General features: G+C 37.8%; 1 protein-coding gene across 1 annotated transcript; it reads right to left on the bottom strand.

Annotated features, from left to right (window-relative positions):
- Window positions 1–757: 757 nt before the first annotated feature.
- On the bottom strand, window positions 758–22842 carry LOC121384032 (ankyrin repeat domain-containing protein 42-like). Its single transcript, XM_041514228.1, has 10 exons — window positions 22757–22842; window positions 22003–22198; window positions 20999–21134; window positions 19407–19607; window positions 17979–18104; window positions 16195–16344; window positions 11880–12008; window positions 7953–8079; window positions 6250–6376; window positions 758–3015 (listed from the first exon to the last, which is right to left on the bottom strand). Exons 1-10 carry the CDS (start codon window positions 22840–22842, stop codon window positions 2863–2865), a joined length of 1431 nt encoding a protein of 476 aa, XP_041370162.1. The 3' UTR covers window positions 758–2862.
- Window positions 22843–23159: the final 317 nt, after the last annotated feature.

Raw genomic sequence — 23159 nt, 5'->3', positions numbered from 1 at the left:
CTCAGTATTACATGTTGTCTCTGGGATGGTGCATATAAAATAGCACTTGCTGCTAATCGGAGAAAGTACATCATGGCATGGCGTCTGTGGGTTTCCTCTCTCATTATGTGTGGTCCTTAATCATACATGTACATCCTTTCTATGGGATGGTGCATATAAAAGATCCCTTGCTACTAATGCTACCATCCTCCGCCTGTTACCGTCCCCATTCGGACTGCTGGTGCTCCCTTGTGACCTGCCAGTGCAGGTGGTCCCCCCTCCATCCCACACCACCCCTTTCCTCTCAAGAACGACCTGACCTGACCTAACTAATGGGGAAAATGTAGCAGGTTTCCTCTCTACAACTATATGTCAAAATTACCAAATGTTTGACATCCAATGAACAATGAATAATAAATCAATGTACTCTAGTAGTGTCGTTGAACTTGAACTTTTTTTTATGTTAGTGGAATTGTTACTCTTACTTTTAATTGTTACTTGTCTGACGCCATATATGACGCCATATATGACGCCATATAATTATAACTGAAATGTACCCGAGTGGATCATTAAATAAAATATTCCATTCTACCATAACCTTTTATTTCATGACACCTCAGTCCCTAAGGGAGGACGGAGTTACCTATAGAGGAATTTGCGGATCTAGAGGGTGGTCACACGGATCTGGTCACACGGATCCTGTCACACAGACACACACACATTTTAAGTGCCATTTATAATTACGTTTTTTAAAATTCATTATTCACAACATCAATAATAAATTGTTCTCAAAGGAGTCTCTGAGCATCTTTATTTTAAAAAATCCGGGCAGCCTGCCCCTGAACAAACTGCCCTTTCTTGAAATGTGGTAACCTCTTGGTGACCCGAAGAGCGTCCTCATTTTATTTTGATGGACAAAACAAATATGACTAAATATCATATACAATCATCTACGTGTACCTTTTAACAATAAATAAATACATTTTAAAATTTAAATTTTTTTAAAGAAGTGATTCACTAAATATCACAGATTATAGTTATACAAAAAAAAAATACAAACATTTATAGAATACAAAGAAATAACTAAATTAGAATTTAGTCAAATATAGGTACGGTACATATAATATACAAATTTAAAACCTGTAGATATCAAAGTTCAGTCAATAGACAGCAAAACTTACTGAATACATAATATACAACCAAACCCTTTTAAACCAAACATCCATGGTACCAAGTAACATTTTCACTTTTTAAAGGGTATCTGGTTTAGCAAGCTTCTATTCTATACTGATATTTTAAAGGGAATGTAAATCATAAACTTTTTTCATAACATTTCGATCTACCGTACTGATGGTCCAGTTTTCAGAGGTTTCACTATACCAATATATAGAGAATAACTGGTTAACGAGGTAAGAATGCGAAACTAAACCAAGCAGAATTACTTACTCAGCCTGAACAGGATAAAGCCGATAATATAGGTCATTAACCTTTCACTAAACTACAGTGAAACCACTCTAAACCAGAAACCCTTGGGACCAAGACAAATCTGCGGTTTTAAAAGAGATCCGGTTTAATGAGTTCTGTCCTGGTTTTTAAAAAGGGACTCTGTAAAGCGTCTGGTTTTGAGGTAATTCCGGTTTACAGTGTCCGGTCTTGAGAGGTTGCACTGTATATATAAGTATTAATTTGTCCTCCTGCAACACAAAAACAGTCTATTAATCACCTTTATTCCTAATGTTCGATACTAACAAGCTAAACAAAACAAGAATGCTTTTTGCAGTACAACATAACCAATTATTTTTCATAAGATGTTATATTAATTATGTTACATTTAAAAATAGTTTTTAAACTCGCAATTCTTTAACAAATAAGTAAATTTATTTTACATTTACCACAAGACAAGACTTTATTTCCAATGGCATTATTATTTGCTTGGACAAGATATTCAATGACATGCATGTCATATATTTTTTACGGTTAACATAGTGAATATACCATTGAATATCTTGAGTCAGGCAGGTTACATAACAAGTGATAACGTACCAGTAGTGGTTTATCACATTGCTTTAATCCATCACAAGAATTGTCGAATATAAACAGTGGTTTTAGGACTAGGGTCTCCACAAGTACTCGGGCACGGGCCGAGGCTAGCAAGACTCAAGTCCGTTCACAGGACTCGAGTACTCATGCAAGAAAGACCACCCTCGTTTACTTTAAAATAAATTTTTCAAAATTTTCAAAATTTCAAAATTTTAAAAAACACTGCCCTTAATATTGCCATATGCTTGCCTGCGGTTACATTATAGGGATATGAGACGGAGAGAAAACTAAAGTTGTATGTGTGGAATACAATACAATGGTATGATTTCACATCCATTTTCAGTGCTGGAATTCTGATGCATAATTCTAGTTTATTTTATTCCTTAGTTTAGTATATATAGTCTCATTATCATCTACTGTAAGTGTCAGGTACTCGGGTCCGGGTCGAGTTTGACCCTTGTGTACTCATATTTTGGACCCATGGATCGAGGCCCTATATTCAGGACAAATATGATTACAACATTATGAGAAAATTAGTGCCAGTAAATCATATTTGCGATATTTTGTTCAGCCCACAGAATTATTAAATGATGCAGTTTACAACTGTTAAATTAATTCATTACAACAGACATACATTAAATATATGTACTGCAAATTTTTAGCATAGCACTTAGGAATTTTCAGTGTCACTTTCTTGTGGGATAGGGGCCTTCGGACGCACAGAACATCTTGATGAATTCCTAGCAACTATTGCTAAGTAAAAAAAAAAAAAAAAAAATATATGCACTGCCCTAATGGTGTCCTAGGTAAAAATGTTTTGTTTTTTCGTTGACAGGGAATATTTCAGACAACTCTAAAACGTCCGCTTTGAGGTTTCTTTCCTGGGGCGTAGTTACGTCTTACGAACACCCCCCCATCGTCATGGCTCTTCTTCTTAGACGAGCCCGTCCGTCTCTTGGCGCGACCCGATCGCGTGTTGTAGTCTTCATCACTCGCCTACAGGAGAGAAAGGAAAGAAAAACGTTAAAACATTTGGTTTTGTTTAATGACATCACTAGAGCACATACATTTACTGTCAAACCTTTGACAATTCTAACATATATAGTCCTAGAGAAAACCCACTCCATTTTTTTCATTAACAGCAAGGGATCTTTTATATGAACTTTCCCACAGACAGGACAGGACAGCACATACAAGGTTAAGCATTTGTTTTGTTTAATGACATCAGTAGAGCGCATACATTTATTGACAATTGTAATATATAGTCCTAGAGGAAACTGCTGCAGGTTTTTTTTTTTTATTACCAGTAATTAAAGTATCTTTAGTATGCACATTACCAAACAGGACAGCACATACCCAGGGTTTTAAATTGTACTAACATGGAGGCGAAAAGGGTGTTCCAAAAATAAGCAAGCCCATATTAAGTACAAATATGCTGACCTCAAAATTGTTCACCCCAATATCAATGGAATGTTAATTAAGCTGTAATGAGATTAAAATTCATTTCTGCACCCAACACATTTTATTTACAGTTATATGGCATCAGACATATGGTTAAGGACCACACAGATTTGGGAGGAAACCTGCTGTCACCACTACATGAGCTACTCTTTCCGATTAGCAGCAAGGGATCTTTTATTTGTGCTTCCCACAGGCAGGATAGCACAAACCATGGCCTTTGCTGAACCAGTTATGGATCACTGGTCGGTGCAAGTGGTTTACACCTACCCATTGAGCCTTGCGGAGCACACACTCAGGGTTTGGAGTCGGTATCTGGATTAAAAATCCCATGCCTCGACTGGGATCCGAACCCAGTACCTACCAGCCTGTAGACTGATGGCCTAACCACGACGCCACCGAGGCCGGTTTCATTTCTGAATAAGTACAACTATTCACCAACTATTAGTATCATAAGTGCACTGAAAAAACAAACAACATCCCTCAGAAGAGACAAAATGCCAGGGACCTACATGTAATTCACTAACTCTCACAACTTTGCGATATCGCAGTGCTTTAATACAAAAAGACTTGCAGAGAGGATGCTTTGTTGTCTAGCAGAGCCTAAGAGACCTTTAATTTAGCCCTAAGATCACCTTAAGTGCATATCTACCTTATGCACTAAGATGATCTTAGTGCTAAGACTGCTTCGTGGAATGGCGCCCTGGTGAGTGAGATGTAAAGCTTTGCATGCATACCATGGTATTTGATTTCCCAGTTGGGACGGAAAGAAACCCAATCAAGGGATGGATCCTCCAAGAGGATTTGCTTATAAGACCAAAATACCTCGGTGATTATATTGCCCTACTGACTGAGTTATTCCCCGCCCCCACCAAGGAAAAGAAAGGAATGTTTTCAATGACACACAGCAGAACATTTTAAAAATTGTGTATTTCATGTCCAACATAATTTGATGATTTCAACAACGGATCAAGATAGTGAATGAATAACTATTAAATAAACTATCAGTGTGTTTGTGAAAACATGTTTATACAGTGACACCTGTCTGAACCGGGTCACACCAGGGACTTAATTAATACTTATCCGGTTTAAACAGGAACCGTTGCTTAGAGGCTTGCATTTTAGAATACAGAGTTATTTCCCTTGACATGTCCGAGAACTGCTAAATGAATGTGACTGTCGGAGTGACAATGACTAATATTAATGTCGCTATATCCCAATTTTAATACGTCCGACACAGTGGAAATGCCAATTCCGTACTTTGCTGCCAAATCCTTTTTGAGTTAATTTTGGTATACAGACTGCGAATCTTTAATCAAATTGAACTTTACTTTCAACAATAAAACCACACGCCTACGTTTAGCCTGTGATGGCCAAGACATTTTTGTACTTTTTTTTTAGCAAAATTCAGTGTGTGTATTATTTCTTTTTTCTATCATGGACAAAAAATAAAATCATATGTTTGATCGATTTATACTTATTTTCGTGCTTACACTGACCAGACTGACGTGGTTTAGACAGGTCTCACTGTAGAAGTAGTAATGGATTTACATATACAATGTACATGTATGTCATAACAAAACAGGTTTTGTGACCATGAAATTTGTCCGGTTTTGGCAGGTTTCACCGTAGAAGTAATAATGGATTTATATACAGTAGAATCTCGGAAGGGTTGAATACACCACAACACTCGAACCAGACATGAAGTCTCGCGTTACACTTACACGATTTTGACTGAATGTTTGGGTTGAACTACCCGATGGGTGGAACACTTTCTCGAGCACTGACAGCTAGCTAGGGTTCGAGCCAACGGGATTCAACTATATAATATGGCATAACATGTCTGTTACCGGGTCTGTATTTTGTGGTAACCTGTATGTTACCAGGTCTGTATTTTGTGGTAATCTGTATGTTACCAGGTCTGTATTTTATGGTAACCTGTATGTGGGTTATCGGACACTATGCTAATGTTGGTGCCTACAGACAGACTTGAATTTTGTGTTCCTCGTTTGGATTCACATTATTCCTATTTCTAGAATTGCCAAACAAACATGCCCTATACATACATATAGGTGTTTGTCTGTAACTTTGAAAGCTTAAAAGTTTGTTTTGTTTAACGACACCACTAGAGCACATTGATTTATTAATCATAAGCTATTGGATGTCAAACATTTGGTCATTCTGACATATACATGTAGTCTTAGAGAGGAAACCCACTACATTTTTCCATTAGTAGTAAGGGATTTTTTATATGCATCATCCCACAGACAGGATAACACATACCATGCCCTTTCATATACCAGTCGTGGTGCATTGGCTGGAACGAGAAATAGCCCAATGGACCCACCACGGGGGATCGATCCGAGACCGACCGCACATCAAGCGAGCGCTTTACCACTGGGCTACGTCCAGCTTTAAAGTAACAGACAGAAGTTTTTAAACACTACAACATATTTTTCACTACTAAAACCATTTTTTGATGATTTAAATTAGAAGTTCTTACATTTTATTATTTAGTATATTAATTTTCATACACCTAAAGTTGTTCTGGTCATCCAGGTTTTTGTAATACCAAAACAAAACATGTCTCATAATTTTAAAAATGCACGTTCGTCTAAGAAGTAATGGTTGTCGAGACAAGATCTAATCTGTTTTTGGATGACATTTCCCCATTTAAACATCACAGACTTTAGTGTCTTTCTGAACCGTAGCGTCCATTTTCACGGTTTGAAACTAGGGTTTTCCCTTTTAAATAGACATTGTCTGACTTACGACTGCAATGTTTTCCAGCTGTGAGTTGAGATACGCCAATTCCCGTCCATACTCATCAAGCTGAGCCTCAAGTTTCTCTCTCCGCAGTTTCTCGTAATCCAGCTGTGCCTCAAGTTCACGGATTGTACTGAAACAACAGAACAGTCGTATTACGCAACAACACAAATTACACACAATTATGTCTCTTGTCATTGTACTGAAACAAGAAAACAGTCGTATTAACATGATGCACGTGACATGTTTTATGGAGCACAAAATAATAATAAAACATCAGTTTCATTGCAGTGCCACAATTGTTTAAATTTTTTATAATTAATTTTCCCTTACATTACAACTATAAATGTCATTCCACTGGTACAAAACAGTAGTATTAACAGTGGTAGTAACAACACAAATTACACACGAGTATGTCTCTCGTCATTGTACTGAAACAAGAAAACAGTTGTATTATGCAACAACACAAACTATACACGACTAAGGAAGGAAGGAAATAGTTTATTTAACGACACACTCAACACATTTTATTTAGTTATATAGCAGCAAGGGATCTTTTATATGCACCATCCCACAGACCGGATAGCACATACCACAGCCTTTGATGTACCAGTCGTGGTGCACTGGCTAGAGTGAGAAATAGCCCAATGGGCCCACCGACAAAGATTGAGCACAGTTATGTCTCTCGTCATTGTACGGAAACAACAAAACAGTTGTATTATGCAACAACACAAATTGTGTGTGTATGTTTGTGTGTGTGTGTGTGTGTGTGTGTGTGTGCGTGTGCATGCATGCATGCATGCGTGTGTAAAATTCATTATGAAATCAGTATGGTTTTATTTTTGGTTTAACAACTTAAGTTTCTGATATTTCATTAATTACGTTCATCAGGATATGAAAAAGAAAAAACAAATCTGCAAAGGTGATGCTATTCAGACATAATTAAGTCTGCAGATGATTCTTTGTATTTGTATTCCGATGAACACAAAAAAACAACAACAGACAATACTTTTAATTACACTTGAAACACACTTACTGAAAATAACACTAGAAGTTCAATTAGACAAATTAGTACCAATCTAAAGTGAGGTCACCAGATCACATGTTCACTGATAAAGTTATTTTTATGTTTATCAAGAAATGAATACATTTTTAACTCGATGTTGCCGTGGCTGTACCAATATGGAATGACAGTTATAACTGTAATGAATGTAAGGACAAATTAATTATAAAAAATTAAAACAATTGTGGCACTGCAATGAAACTGATGTTTTATTATTATTATGTGCTCCATAAAACATGTCACGTGCATTACGTAATAATATATACTGACATCCAAAAAAACCTACATTGTATAGCCTACCAAGACAAATGTATTTAATTTCCATTATAATTTCGATAATGGAAATAAAACGGTGGTTAAATATCTTTCAGCTTTTATGCAATGAAATTTTGTTCCCAAAATGCCGAAACGCCACTCTCATGAATATACAAACATGCCATGTATATGTTTTAAACATTCAACAGGTTTTTGTTTTCATTCAGTAGTCTCTCAGAGTATTGCTATAGTTTCTTTTAGACGTCATTGTATAATATAAACAAAAATAATTACACAGAACTTTTTTTCTTTTTTCTTTTTTAATGACTTAATGAATTTATTTATTAATACATTAATCCATTAATTAACAAATGAGATTTATTTTACATACTGGTCTTTGTCTCTCGTGTCTTTGATTCGTTTCCGGTCCTCCGTTAGCCGTCCTCCAAGCTGCGTGTAATTTCGTTTCGCGATTTCCAACAGTCGCTCCAGTTCATTCATCCTCTTCTTAGCCCGGCCTACATTAAGCAAGATCTTATTATTCAACCAGACATTTCTATATGTTGAGATTGTGTCTATAATTCTCATTCACCAATACACATTCAGGCCTACATTAAGCAAGATCTTATTATTCAACCAGACATTTCTATATGTTGAGATTGTGTCTATAATTCTCATTCACCAATACACATTCAGGCCTACATTAAGCAAGATCTTATTATTCAACCAGACATTTCTATATGTTGAGATTGTGTCTATAATTCTCATTCACCAATACACATTCAGGCCTACATTAAGCAAGATCTTATTATTCAACCAGACATTTCTATATGTTGAGATTGTGTCTATAATTCTCATTCACCAATACACATTCAGGCCTACATTAAGCAAGATCTTATTATTCAACCAGACATTTCTATATGTTGAGATTGTGTCTATAATTCTCATTCACCAATACACATTCAGGCCTACATTAAGCAAGATCTTATTATTCAACCAGACATTTCTATATGTTGAGATTGTGTCTATAATTCTCATTCACCAATACACATTCAGGCCTACATTAAGCAAGATCTTATTATTCAACCAGACATTTCTATATGTTGAGATTGTGTCTATAATTCTCATTCACCAATACACATTCAAGCCTGCCAGAAGCAATTTAAAACTTATTAAACTGAGTAACTGAAATACTTTTTTCATATTTACTGTTTAACCTTCTGACTACTGACTTAAGGCAAGATCGATATCTTGTGCAACATCATGCAAGCCAACACCCTGTATACTGTATACATGTGTACAGTAAATTTATTCATTCATATTTACTGTTTAACCTTCTGACTACTGACTGAAGGCGAGATCGATATCTTGTGCAACATCATGCAAGCCAACACCCTGTATACTGTATACATGTGTACAGTAAATTTATTCATTCATATTTCCTGTTTAACCTTCTGACTACTGACTTAAGGCGAGATCGATATTTTGTGCAACATCATGCAAGCCAACACCCTGTATACTGTATACATGTGTACAGTAAATTTATTCATTCCTATTTACTGTTTAACCTTCTGACTACTGACTTAAGGCGAGATCGATATCTTGTGCAACATCATGCAAGCCAACACCCTGTATACTGTATACATGTGTACAGTAAATTTATTCATTCATATTTCCTGCCATTTTTCACATGGCACTGACCGAAATAACAATTAATAGAGCAATTAAGGATATTGTCTGTTATTTCTTTTACGTTCATTGGGGCATGAAGAAAAACAAATCATCCGCAAACTGTGTGAATAGGTGAAGCCTTTCTCACATAAGTTTGCAGATGATTTTGTTTTATGTTCTTACCCTGATGAACGTAAAAGAAATAACAGACAATATTTATAATTAAATTTGAATCATACTTGCTAATACCGGGTAATAACAGTAAAAGTGCATACTTTTTGGTCCATAAACAATAAAACTCAATAAGACAACTTCCCCATATAAAATGACGTCATCAGATATGACGTTCCCTGGCAACGTTATTTTTACATTCATCGAGAAATGAACAAACTCCTGTTACTACATGTACGTCTGGACCAATGGGATGATGTTATATTGTAATGAATGTAAAAGAAATGTAATTATCACCTATTGAGATTAACAATTTGATAATAGCTGCTTCGGTTTTGTGTTAAAAAAGTGGTTCTCGGTGAGTATATATATTCACTGGACAACGAATAGCTGAGGTGTGTGCCCAGGACAGCGTGCTTAAACCTTAATTGGAAATAAGCACAGAAATAAGTTTAAATAAAATGAAATGAGTGAATACATGTTGCTAAGAGTATCATGCAGACAACCATCAAGGCCCACATCAATGCATTCTTAGCTAATTAAGGCATAAATTGTACTGCAAACAAATTATAATAGTCATGCAAATAAATTGTTAATATATAGAGTGATGTGTGAAAACCATATTTTCACGAATTGTGAAGCAATGAGTGAAAATATGGTTTTCGCACATCACGAGTTGACATATAAATTGTATTCGGAAAAAACACCATGAAATGGTCTATTTATTATATACATATTTCCTAATTTTTGACAATATCTTTCGCTTCTTGGTAACATCTTTACCTTATCCTATCGAAAACACATAACGTCATGATATATTTCTTCCTATGAAACTTTGCTAAAAAATTTACTTGACCATAGACTTTTAAAAAGAAATTTAAATAAAATTGATCTTTATTAACATTTATTTAATAATACTGCGGTGCAAACATACCTGGCAAAGCGATCATCCAAAAAACTCCCACAAAAACAAAACAAGTCGAACGCTGTTAAATTCTTACATTCAATGACACTACATTGCGTCATCATTATTTAGCTTCGTATTCATTTTGTTTTATATATTTTATCGTAATTGCACTTCGTATCCCTTTTTAATACAGTTCAAGTTGTTTAAATTACATTTTTTTATTTTTCAAATACGATCAGATGCATTGGTAATCATTAAACTTAAATACGAAGAAACGAGACAAAGGGAGATAATTTAATCATGCACTTTTACAAAAAAGTAAATACGATTTCTATATTTTCACTGTAAATAAAATACAGTGAAAATATGACTTTTCACCCGATATGACTTTTATGGTTTCCGTAGATCTATATATTTCATTGCTATGTATATATAATAAATTTTGTTCTGTGTTTTTAAAAAACCAGAAATTGTGATCTGGTGGGATGGGACAACCAGATTTGATAAAGAACAATACAAACGATAGAACACAAGTTGACCAGTATTAACTGGTGTGTTATATAGGGATGTACGGTCGGTGGGCCCATTGGGCTATTTCTTGTTCCAGCCAGTGCACCACGACTGGTATATCAAAGGCCGTGAGTGGTATGTGCTATCAAGTCTGTGGGATGGTGCATATAAAAGATCCCTTGCTACTAATGGAAAAATGTTACGTGTTTCCTCTCTATGACTGTGTTAAAATGACCATATTATGTTTGACATCCAATGGCCGATGATTAATAAATCAGTGTGCTCTAGTGGTGTCGTTAAACAAAACAAACTTTGGTGTATTATATATTAGTAATCTAAAAGCCACAGTTGAAGGGACACAACTCCATTCCAGTAACACATACATGTATTGAGGAAACTGTATATTGTATTAGATGACTGCACATACATGTAATTGTAATGACAAATTAGGAATTTAATTATAACTTACTTTTTAAAACTGTCTCAAAAGTTTGAGAATTTCCATGCATCTTTATTTTTGTTTATTAAATTTCTTTAATATCAGGCCTCTGTAAATGGCGAGAATGATCGTTCCATTTGCGCAAATCTAATTTTGTATAACCTATTCTTTGTTTGCGCACCATTCAGGGAACCAGTTACATGGACATAACAGGTTACTCCAATAGAAATTGGGTGACCTAAATTTAATTTAGCATAACCCGTAAGTAAGTTAAAACAAAATTCAATTCTCAGAGGCCTGACTAAGGTCGTGTGTTAGATATTGTATTTTGTAAATTAGGTTAGATAATTGTGGTATAATAAAAATAAAAATGAAGTGTGACATAATTATATTAAGTATCAGTGGCAGATTCAGAAAATCCATTATGTTCAGGGGGTGGGGGTGGGGGGGGGGGGGGGGGGCCAGTGACATGAGGTGGAATGACAAGGGAACTTTCGAGGAGGTTTGGAGGGGGATCGTAAAAAAAATGAAAATTAATATATAATAAAATTATAACTATCGCAAACGTCCACCTGTGAGTATTTATTTCTGCAAAAGTTAAACCAAATGAATGTGGTTACCCTTGGCACTTTGTTGTTGTTTCCTGGACTGTGAGCCACTCCGCCTGCCAGCCTGACCCGACCTCTCGAAATCGACCTCATCTTCGTCAGTCTCGTCAAGTTCATCATCAACCATCTCTGTGTCCTGTTCTGAAAACAATTAATCATTAAACTCTAAATCACTTCCATACCCTTCCCTTAAATTGTCAGTATTACGTGTAGCATTTTATTTCTAAGAGTTCACTTGATGCTCATGGCTTTGACTTTTGAAGTTTTATCATGCATGTAGATACACATGTACATTTACAAGAAATGGGAAATTTTCAGTTTCTTTTTTTTTTTAAAACACAACCCCCCCCCCCCCCCCCATCTTAATGTGCTAAGTAAGAATTAGATACAATTAATTTAAAATATTAAATAAGTTTTAAAATGAGAATTACACTAATTGGGAATTTTTTACTTCAAAATTGGGAATAAAAAATGATAGAAAGAAAGAAAGAAATGTTTTATTTAACGACGCACTCAACACATTTTATTTACGGTTATATGGCGTCAGACATATGGTTAAGGACCACATAGATTTTGAGAGGAAACCCGCTGTCGCCACTACATGGGCTACTCTTCCGATTGGCAGCAAGGGACCTTTTATTTGCACTTCCCACAGGCAGGATAGCACAAACCATGGCCTTTGTTGAACCAGTTATGGATCACTGGTCGGTGCAAGTGGTTTACACCTACCCATTGAGCCTTGTGGAGCACTCACTCAGGGTTTGGAGTCGGTATCTGGATTAAAAATCCCATGCCTCGACTGGGATCCGAACCCAGTACCTACCAGCCTGTAGACCGATGGCCTAATTCCAGGTATGCAGGTAATTATATACTAGCCCAACATTGAATATCACTGGCCATGTAGTGGCGACAGCGGGTTTCCTCTCAAAATCTGTGTGGTCCTTAACCATAATTATGTCTGACGCCATATAACCGTAAATAAAATGTGTTGAGTGCGTCGTTAAATAAAACACTTCTTTCTTTTTCTTTACCTGGATCACCACTGTCCAGTTTGATTAAATCAGTTCTATAGAGAGCTGCTTACCTGGATCATCAGTATTGATTAAATCAGTTCTACAGAGAGCTGCGTACCTGGATCATCAGTATTGATTAAATCAGTTCTACAGAGAGCTGCGTACCTGGATCATCAGTATTGATTAAATCAGTTCTATAGAGGTACGTACCTGGATCACCAGTATTGATTAAATCAGTTCTATAGAGCTGCATACTTGGATCACCAGTATTGATTAAATCAGTTCTATAGAGAGCTGCGTACCAGGATCAACAGTATTGATTAAATCAGTTCTATAGAGCTGCATACTTGGATCATCAGCATTGATTAAATCAGTTCTACAGAGAGCTGCGTACCTGGATCATCAGTACTGATTAAATCAGTTCTACAGAGAGCTGCGTACCTGGATCATCAGTATTGATTAAATCAGTTCTATAGAGGTACGTACCTGGATCATCAGTATTGATTAAATCAGTTCTATAGAGCTGCATACTTGGATCACCAGTATTGATTAAATCAGTTCTACGGAGAGCTGCGTACCAGGATCATCAGTATTGATTAAATCAGTTCTACGGAGAGCTGCGTACCAGGATCATCAGTAATGATTAAATCAGTTCTACGGAGAGCTGCGTACCTGGATCATCAGTAATGATTAAATCAGTCCTACGGAGAGCTGCGTACCTGGATCATCAGTACTGATTAAATCAGTCCTACGGAGAGCTGCGTACCTGGATCATCAGTACTGATTAAATCAGTCCTACGGAGAGCTGCGTACCAGGATCATCAGTACTGATTAAATCAGTCCTACGGAGAGCTGCGTACCAGGATCATCAGTATTGATTAAATCAGTCCTACGGAGAGCTGCGTACCAGGATCATCAGTACTGATTAAATCAGTTCTACAGAGAGCTGCGTACCTGGATCATCAGTATTGATTAAATCAGTTCTACAGAGAGCTGGATACCAGGATCATTCAGAGCTGCATACTGATTAATTAAATCAGTTCTACAGAGAGCTGCGTACCTGGATCATCAGTACTGATTAAATCAGTTCTACGGAGAGCTGCGTACCTGGATCATCAGTACTGATTAAATCAGTTCTATGGAGAGCTGCTTACCTGGATCATCAGTACTGATTAAATCAGTTCTACAGAGGTACGTACCTGGATCACCAGTATTGATTAAATCAGTTCTATGGAGAGCTGCGTACCTGGATCATCAGCATTGATTAAATCAGTTCTATAGAGGTACGTACCTGGATCACCAGTATTGATTAAATCAGTTCTACAGACAGCTGCGTACCTGGATCACCAGTATTGATTAAATCAGTTCTATAGACAGCTGCGTACCTGGATCATCAGTATTGATTAAATCAGTCCTACAGAGAGCTCGTACCAGGATCATCAGTACAGAGAAGAGCTGCGTACCTGGATCATCAGTACTGATTAAATCAGTCCTACGGAGAGCTGCGTACCTGGATCATCAGTACTGATTAAATCAGTCCTACGGAGAGCTGCGTACCAGGATCATCAGTACTGATTAAATCAGTTCTACGGAGAGCTGCGTACCAGGATCATCAGTAATGATTAAATCAGTCCCAGGATCATCAGTAATGATTAAATCAGTTCTACGGAGAGCTGCTGCGTACCTGGATCATCAGTACTGATTAAATCAGTTCTAGGGAGAGCTGCGTACCTGGATCATCAGTACTGATTAAATCAGTTCTGCAGAGAGCTCATACCTGGATCATCAGTACTGATTAAATCAGTTCTACAGAGAGCTGCGTACCTGGATCATCAGTATTGATTAAATCAGTTCTATAGAGGTACGTACCTGGATCACCAGTATTGATTAAATCAGTTCTATAGAGCTGCATACTTGGATCACCAGTATTGATTAAATCAGTTCTACAGAGAGCTGCGTACCAGGATCATCAGTATTGATTAAATCAGTCCTATAGAGAGCTGCGTACCAGGATCAACAGTATTGATTAAATCAGTTCTATAGAGCTGCTTACTTGGATCATCAGTATTGATTAAATCAGTTCTACAGAGAGCTGCGTACCTGGATCATCAGTACTGATTAAATCAGTTCTACAGAGAGCTGCGTACCTGGATCATAAGTATTGATTAAATCAGTTCTATAGAGGTACGTACCTGGATCACCAGTATTGATTAAATCAGTTCTATAGAGCTGCATACTTGGATCACCAGTATTGATTAAATCAGTTCTACAGAGAGCTGCGTACCAGGATCATCAGTATTGATTAAATCAGTTCTACGGAGAGCTGCGTACCACGATCATCAGTACTGATTAAATCAGTCCTACGAAGAGCTGCGTACCTGGATCATCAGTACTGATTAAATCAGTACTACGGAGAGCTGCGTACCTGGATCATCAGTACTGATTAAATCAGTCCTACGGAGAGCTGTGTACCAGGATCATCAGTACTGATTAAATCAGTCCTATGGAGAGCTGCGTACCAGGATCATCAGTAATGATTAAATCAGTCCCAGGATCATCAGTAATGATTAAATCAGTCCTACGGAGAGCTGCGTACCTGGATCATCAGTACTGATTAAATCAAGTCCTACGGAGAGCTGCGTACCTGGATCATCAGTACTGATTAAATCAGTTCTATAGAGCAGGAGCTGCAAACTTAGATCATCAGTATTGATTAAATCAGTCCTACAGAGAGCTGTGTACCTACGGAGTGCTGCGTACCTGGATCATCAGTACTGATTAAATCAGTTCTACGGAGAGCTGCATACCTGGATCACCAGTACTGATTAAATCAGTTCCACGGAGAGCTGCGTACCTGGATCACCAGTACTGATTAAATCAGTTCTACATAGAGCTATGTACCTGGATCATCAGCATTGATTAAATCAGTTTGATTAAATCAGTTCTACAGAGTGCTGCATACTTGGATCATCAGTAGTGATTAAATCAGTTCTACAGAGAGCTGCATACATGGATCTTCAGTTCTATAGAGAGCTGCGTACCTGGATCATCAGAATTGATTAAATCAGTTCTACAGAGAGCTGCGTACCTGGATCATCAGTTCTATAGAGAGCTGCGTACCTGGATCATCAGTATTGATTAAATCAGTTCTATAGAGAGCTGCATACCTGGATCATCAGTATTGACTAAATCAGTTCTACAGAGAGCTACATGTACGTACCTGGATCATCAGTATTGATTAAATCAGTTCTACAGAGAGCTGCGTACTTGGATCATCAGTAGTGATTAAATCAGTTCTACAGAGAGCTGCATACCTGGATCACCACCGAGCAGCTTGACGCAGGCGAGTTGAGAAAAGCGGCGAGCGATGTCTCGTGGCGACTCCCCGGCCTGGTTCAGGATGTCGAGGTCGGCACCCATCTCAACCAACCACTGCAGAATGTGAATGTGACCTTGACCGGCCGCTGAAACATGATAGGCGACATTGTGAGAATATTTATATTACTATTTCTGTAAGGCCCCCAAAAAAGAAAGTCGGTCTCTGGTCAAGACCAAAGTTCCAGAATTGATGCGGTGATGCATGTATTGCACAGAAAAGGTGGTTATATTTAGAGGTTTTTTCATGCTCCCCATCTGCCTTGGTCCAGCCTCAATGGCCGTGGAGCCCCCCTCCTTTGCCTTGGTACCCTAAATATTTTTCTAAACAGTAGCACGGGGGGTTCTGTACAACCCACAGGCTACTCCTACAAAAATCAACATAATACAGTGTGTCAAAATTGACGTGCGTGCTGACCAGAGACCAGAAATTCATTTTGTTTGGCCTAACACTGGAAAACGATAGGTGACAAAAATTGTGAGAATATTTCTATTATTATGTCTCCAGGACTGGAAAATGACAGGTGACATTGTGATATTATTTTAATTATTATCAGGCCCTAATCTTGCCGGTGAAATGAGCTTTTTTTTTTTCTGCTGAAAATCAACTCATGTCGCCAAGTTATTAGCAGTAGTGAGAAGTCGAAGTCGCCGTAATATTCTGGACCTAATTCGATTTCAAAAAGGAAATCGCACAACAGACGTCAAGACCCCGGCTTGTTTAGTGTCATAGCTCACTTGGTACCTTGTCACCGTATGTCGGACAGTGTTTTTACTTCGGCACCAGACTATTCTCGAGTAACCTGAACTGGCATATTAACGGGAAATACATGTAGTTTATATACACATGCACACTGTAATGTTTTACCGTGTTCAATTTATTATTACAAATGTAAAAAGTGCTAGTCTTGTCAGTTTCTGTCATGAAGAGATTAAAATACATGTTGTAGTCTGATGTTGACATTCTTCAGATACATCAAACACCAGTAATCGGGCTATTGTTTCTCAAAGTGATGTGTGTCGCGTCGTGCGCTGTGACCAGTCAAGCGTTGTTAATCCCCAACCAAATTCATTTCAGTAATGCCAGAAAATACTACATGTAATTAATACTTTAATTTTAACATAACGACACAGTATAAACTACTTAACCATATCACATTTTTAATAAAACATACAACTGTTTTGTTTAAATTTTATTACCGGAAGTAGTATTTTATATGGAAATAGTACAACTAGAACAGAGTGTAAAATTCAGAATTTTTCTCATTGAACGCGGAAACTGGCGAAACATCACGAAATGTACCGATAAATGTTAACTTGTAAATCAGCTATACCAAAAACAATCCTGGATAACCAATACATAAAAGAAAATGTTTTTTCCTGCAATTGGTGGAATGTTTGTTTGTTTTGTTTAACGACACCACTAGAGAACATTGATTTATTAATCATCGGCTATTGGATTTCAAAATTTGGTAATTTTTACATATATAGTCTTAAGAGAGAAATCCGCTACATTTTTCCATTAGTAGCAAGGGATCTTTTATATGCACCATCCCACAGACCAGAAAGCACATACCATGGCCTTTGGTATACCAGTCATGGTGCATTGGTTGGAATGAGAAATAGCCCAACAGGCGGGGATCAATCCCAAACAGACCGCATATCAAGCGAGTAGTTTACCACTGGGCTACATCCTGCCCATTTAGTGGAATGTGTGACTTACCTTTGTGTGCTGGTGTGGAACCCTTGTCGTCTCTCTCGTTGATATTCACGACCCCGTTCTCCACCAACATGCGCAGGTGGTCGAGGTCACCGTTGTATGAAGCCACGTGAGCCGGGAAGGCAAGATCTAAATAACACAAGATGAGTTCATGTTAAAGTGTCTTTAATTGAGTACATTGATTGATTAACTGATAATTAATTGGCTACTGGATGTCAAACATTTGATAATTTTGAGTTTTCAGAGGAAACCTGCTACATTTTACCATTACCAACAAGGGATATTATATAGGTACTTTCCCACAAACAGGACAGCATATACCACAGCTTTACCAAGAAGATTTGATCCTACAAGCAAAGCACCTCAAGTAAGTGCAATAATGACTGAGCTAACTTCCAACCCGTATATGAGAAACATATTTATGAAAAAACTACTAAATTTAACGATTGAAACTTAAAAAACAACAAATCTGTACTCTCTGCAAAAAGCAATTTACCTTGTTTCGCTAAAAACATGTTCCCTCCCCCACCCCACCTTCTTCCCCCACCCTGCAGCTGTGAATTAAACACCACAATATTCCATACTCTCTGCTTCTGGGTGTTCTCTCCCCTACCCCACCTTACCTCCGTCCCCCTTACCCTGCAGTTGTGAATTAAAAATACAGAATATTCCATACTCTCTGCTTCTTTCAGGTGATCTCTCCCCCAACACCTCCCTCCCCTTACCCTGCAGCTGTGAATTAAAACACACTATTTCATACTCTCTGCTTCTTTCAGGTGATCTCTCCCCCAACTCCTCCCTCCCCCTACCTTGCAGCTGTGAATTAAAACACACTATTTCATACTCTCTGCTTCTTTCAGGTGATCTCTCCCCCAACTCCTCCCTCCCCCTACCTTGCAGCTGTGAATTAAAACACACTATTCCATACTCTCTGCTTCTTTCAGGTGATCTCTCCCCCAACTCCTCCCTCCCCCTACCTTGCAGCTGTGAATTAAAACACACTATTTCATACTCTCTGCTTCTTTCAGGTGATCTCTCCCCCAACACCTCCCTCCCCTTACCCTGCAGCTGTGAATTAAAACACACTATTTCATACTCTCTGCTTCTTTCAGGTGATCTCTCCCCCAACTCCTCCCTCCCCCTACCTTGCAGCTGTGAATTAAAACACACTATTTCATACTCTCTGCTTCTTTCAGGTGATCTCTCCCCCAACTCCTCCCTCCCCCTTACCCTGCAGCTGTGAATTAAAACACACTATTTCATACTCTCTGCTTCTTTCAGGTGATCTCTCCCCCAACTCCTCCCTCCCCCTACCTTGCAGCTGTGAATTAAAACACACTATTTCATACTCTCTGCTTCTTTCAGGTGATCTCTCCCCCACCGCACCTCCCCCCACCATGCAGCTGTGAATTAAAACACAATATTCCATACTTTCTGCTTCTTCTGGGTGATCTCTCTCCCACTCAATGTTGTTGATGTACTCCAGTATTGTCTCTTTGTAAAACTGCTGGGCGAGATCTTTCGGAGTTTCCCCATGATCGCTGCGGGCACCGAGAGTGTGATTGGGACTGCCTGAGGTTGTCACAAGGTACTTCAAACAAGGCAGCTGACCCTCCATAGCAGCCAAGTGAGCTGAATAGATATCAATTAATAATAATTTAATTAGTCGTTAATGGAGAAGCTAGTGCATTGTGGGATTAGAATAAGAACTGGGATAAATACATACAAGTCCAAATAATTTTTTTTTTTTAAACTAAAACCCCCCACCAAATCTGTGTTTAAATCTGAAGAATCAACAAAGAAAGCATTTTCATTTACATATTCAACTTATAGAGATCTACAAATGAACATCACTCCTGTTACAGGTATATGTCAGAATCAAAATAAAATCAAAGCAAAATACAGGACTGGACCTAAGTTCAGCCAGGCTTTTCTCAAACCATTTGCTAACTATTCTGATTGGTTCCTGCAGTGATCATTCGGTTTAGTGTCTAGAGTAAAAACAAAACAAAAACCAGCCTAGGCAATGTCAGTCGTCCTATCATCAGCCCTCGGTATCAATCCTTGTTTTCAGACTCCTACATTCACTATTATAGTGTTAGTTTTCTGTCTCAAACCCACCCACTGACCCTGCCACAGATTAGTCTCAGGAGAAACGTAAAAACGTAAATAAGCAAGGAACCCAGGTGTATGTAATGCACAGTGCGTAATGTGTGGCGCGTAGTGCGTAATGTGTGGTGTGTAGTGCGTAAACAACAGTTTATACAGACATCAAATGAAGTGCTTCCATATCAGACCTAGTTCTGGCACATGCCAAATTCGACAATTGTGAAGGTTCAAAGCAACAGGCGAATTTTATTTTAATCTGACGAAATTATTTCAGGTAATAATTGACATTTTTTAGCAAATAACTGTCGATTTTTTCAATTTTTAAAGTTTGGCAAAATGGTTTGCTTACCCAGAGCTAGGCCAGCATATGTACACATTGACATCCAATAGCCGATGATTAATAAATCAATGTGCTCTAGTAGTGTCTTTAAACAAAACAAACCTCTTCCGTGTGTACGTAATGCATGATGCTTTATTTGCCGATCTCCTCTGTGATAGTGTGATACATACTCATCACGCATGTACGTGCGCAATATGTACATGTTTTGTTTGTTTATTTAGTTTTGTTTAAGACCACAACAGCACATCAATTTAGTAATCATCGGCTATTGGGTGTCAAACATTTGCTAATTTGGACACATAGTCTTAGAAAGGAAACCCGCTACAGTTTTCCATTAGTAGCAAGGGATCTTTTATATGCATCATCTCACAGACAGGATAGCATACCACGGCCTTTGATATACCAATCGTGATGCACTGGCCGAATGAGAAATAGCCCAATGGGCCCACCGACAGGGATCGATCCTAGAATGACTGCACATCAAGCAAGTGCTTTACCACTGGGCTACGTCCCTCCCCCTGTACCCATGGATTGCCAGCTGTAAGTGAGAGCGGTGTTGGTGTATGTGACGTACCTGGTGTGTTTCCGTTGTTGTCGACGTCATCGAGGTGGCCACCCCACTTGTTGAGCATCTGTAGACAGCCGAGTCGGCCATGGTAGGCCGCACTATGGACCGGGGTCCAGCCATTCCTGTCCACCTCGTTCACATTCTACAACACAAACAGTGTTATATATAGAGATTATTATACGAGCTTGTGTGTCATACTGATTTTACAAAACGAGTGTCAGGATTTTTGTATTGCCCGAGCGAGAGCGAGGGTAATACATGAATCCTGACACAAGTTTCGTAAAATCAGTACGACTCACACACGAGTGTAATAATTTCTGTATTATCCATATTATTATTGTTGTTTCCTTTATGAATAACAAGACCCAACTCAAAATGTTTCAGCCACAACTTGAAGGAGATGATGAAATGACGTCATATTTCAAATGCACAGTCTGAGCTATGACGTTGCTTCCCAAAATTACGTCATTACACTTGTTATTACATGTGTGCTTCGTACGATTATTATTAACTCGGTTATGTTAAACCATATGGATAATAAATCTTACTATAGGTTGCACTGCCTTATATCATTAATCCACAACACACACGGGAGGACATGATTAAAAATTCACTAACCCTACTTTATTTTAAGTTAATACAATTATACTAAATAAAAGTAATAATCAGATATGTAATCTATAAAGAGGGACGTAGAGCTTAAAACCACTAACATTTAGGGGTTGGGGTGGAGGCAGGATATTCATATTTACAAGATCATAAAGTTGTGACAGTTCAGAGAATTAGGCCCCTGGTAATTAACCCATAAACTGCGAGACACTGGAATGGAAAAAAGAAAAAAGAAAACTGTAACAGTTGTCAATTTGTTTTGCATATTAATCATGTCACATTATATAACACTGAATATGACATGACATAAACTAATTTTCTAGACATTCTCTAACTCTTGCCCCACATCTCTCTAGAGCTAAACCATATGATAATGGGTACTAAATAAGACCGTCACTTACGACTCCCGTCCGTAGAATGGTATGTAGAGTGAAGGAATTCCCGTGAGCCGACGCCAGGTGAAGCGGAGTGGAACCACGCACATCCTTCCCAGCCAAACTGACACCATTGTTCGCTAGGGCCTGTATGACCGTAAATTTAAAAACAGTTTTAATTTTTTTTTTAAAGGCATTATGAAACAAGATTATAAAATGATGACTCACATATCATATGCTAGCTGAACAATAAAAATATACATGTATATAAACAATTTAATCCACACAACTTCTATACCGTATACAGATTCAGCAGGAAACATTTGTCCAACTCCAGATTCCTTGAACATTATAATATTGTGTGATTTATTTTAGGGCCAGTCACATACCTATGATACACTGGCATAGCAGACATCAAAATTAGAATAATGTGTGGTAACCCAGGTAGAAGTTACACTAATATATATATCTACAGGTATAAATCTATCGCAACCTACATTTAAAATTACATTATTATTATCTTAAAATCCCCTCGCAGGCACATACATGTACTTTGTTAGTCATTATATCTAACTGTTCTTGTAACGATACGGTTTCTTGAGTAACACATGATTACATGTAGGTGTACTGTAGTGCATGGTGTTGTTGCTTAATAAGATTTTGTGGAGACTGAAATACCATTCTCAACTTTCATGACATATGTGGTAGAGCTGGACGTGCAGCCGGCCGGTATTGAAATTTCAGGTTCAGTATCGGTATCAGTATTTTGGGGGTGATTTACCTTGGTATCGGTAAAGTATTTGATACAATACTGATAACGATATTAATATCGAGCAGTATTTTCAGTATACTCTGCTTCAAATGCATGCCCAAGTTAAGTCTCGCCTGTTAATTTCATGTAAATAAAATCAAATTCCATACAAAAGGCCCTCATCTCTCTTCTTTTCAGATGTTTTGCATTCATCAAATACATGGACATTGTACATGTATATTCTTAGTGCTTTACTAAATGCCAGATATTATTTTTCAATACCGAAATTTCAGTATTTTAAAATTTGCTTGGTACAGTAAATCGGTATTGACATGATACCAATACCAAAGGATATATAGCCCTAACTCTATTATGTAATAACCTTCTGGTAACCTGAACAACCATTCTTCACTTATTTTCATGCCATGTATAT

Source organism: Gigantopelta aegis, chromosome 1, assembly GCF_016097555.1.
Source record: "Gigantopelta aegis isolate Gae_Host chromosome 1, Gae_host_genome, whole genome shotgun sequence".
NCBI classification, from domain to species: Eukaryota; Metazoa; Mollusca; class Gastropoda; order Neomphalida; family Peltospiridae; genus Gigantopelta; species Gigantopelta aegis.
The sequence above is the reverse complement of the archived record's forward strand: the minus strand, read 5'-3'. Positions and strand labels throughout refer to the sequence as shown.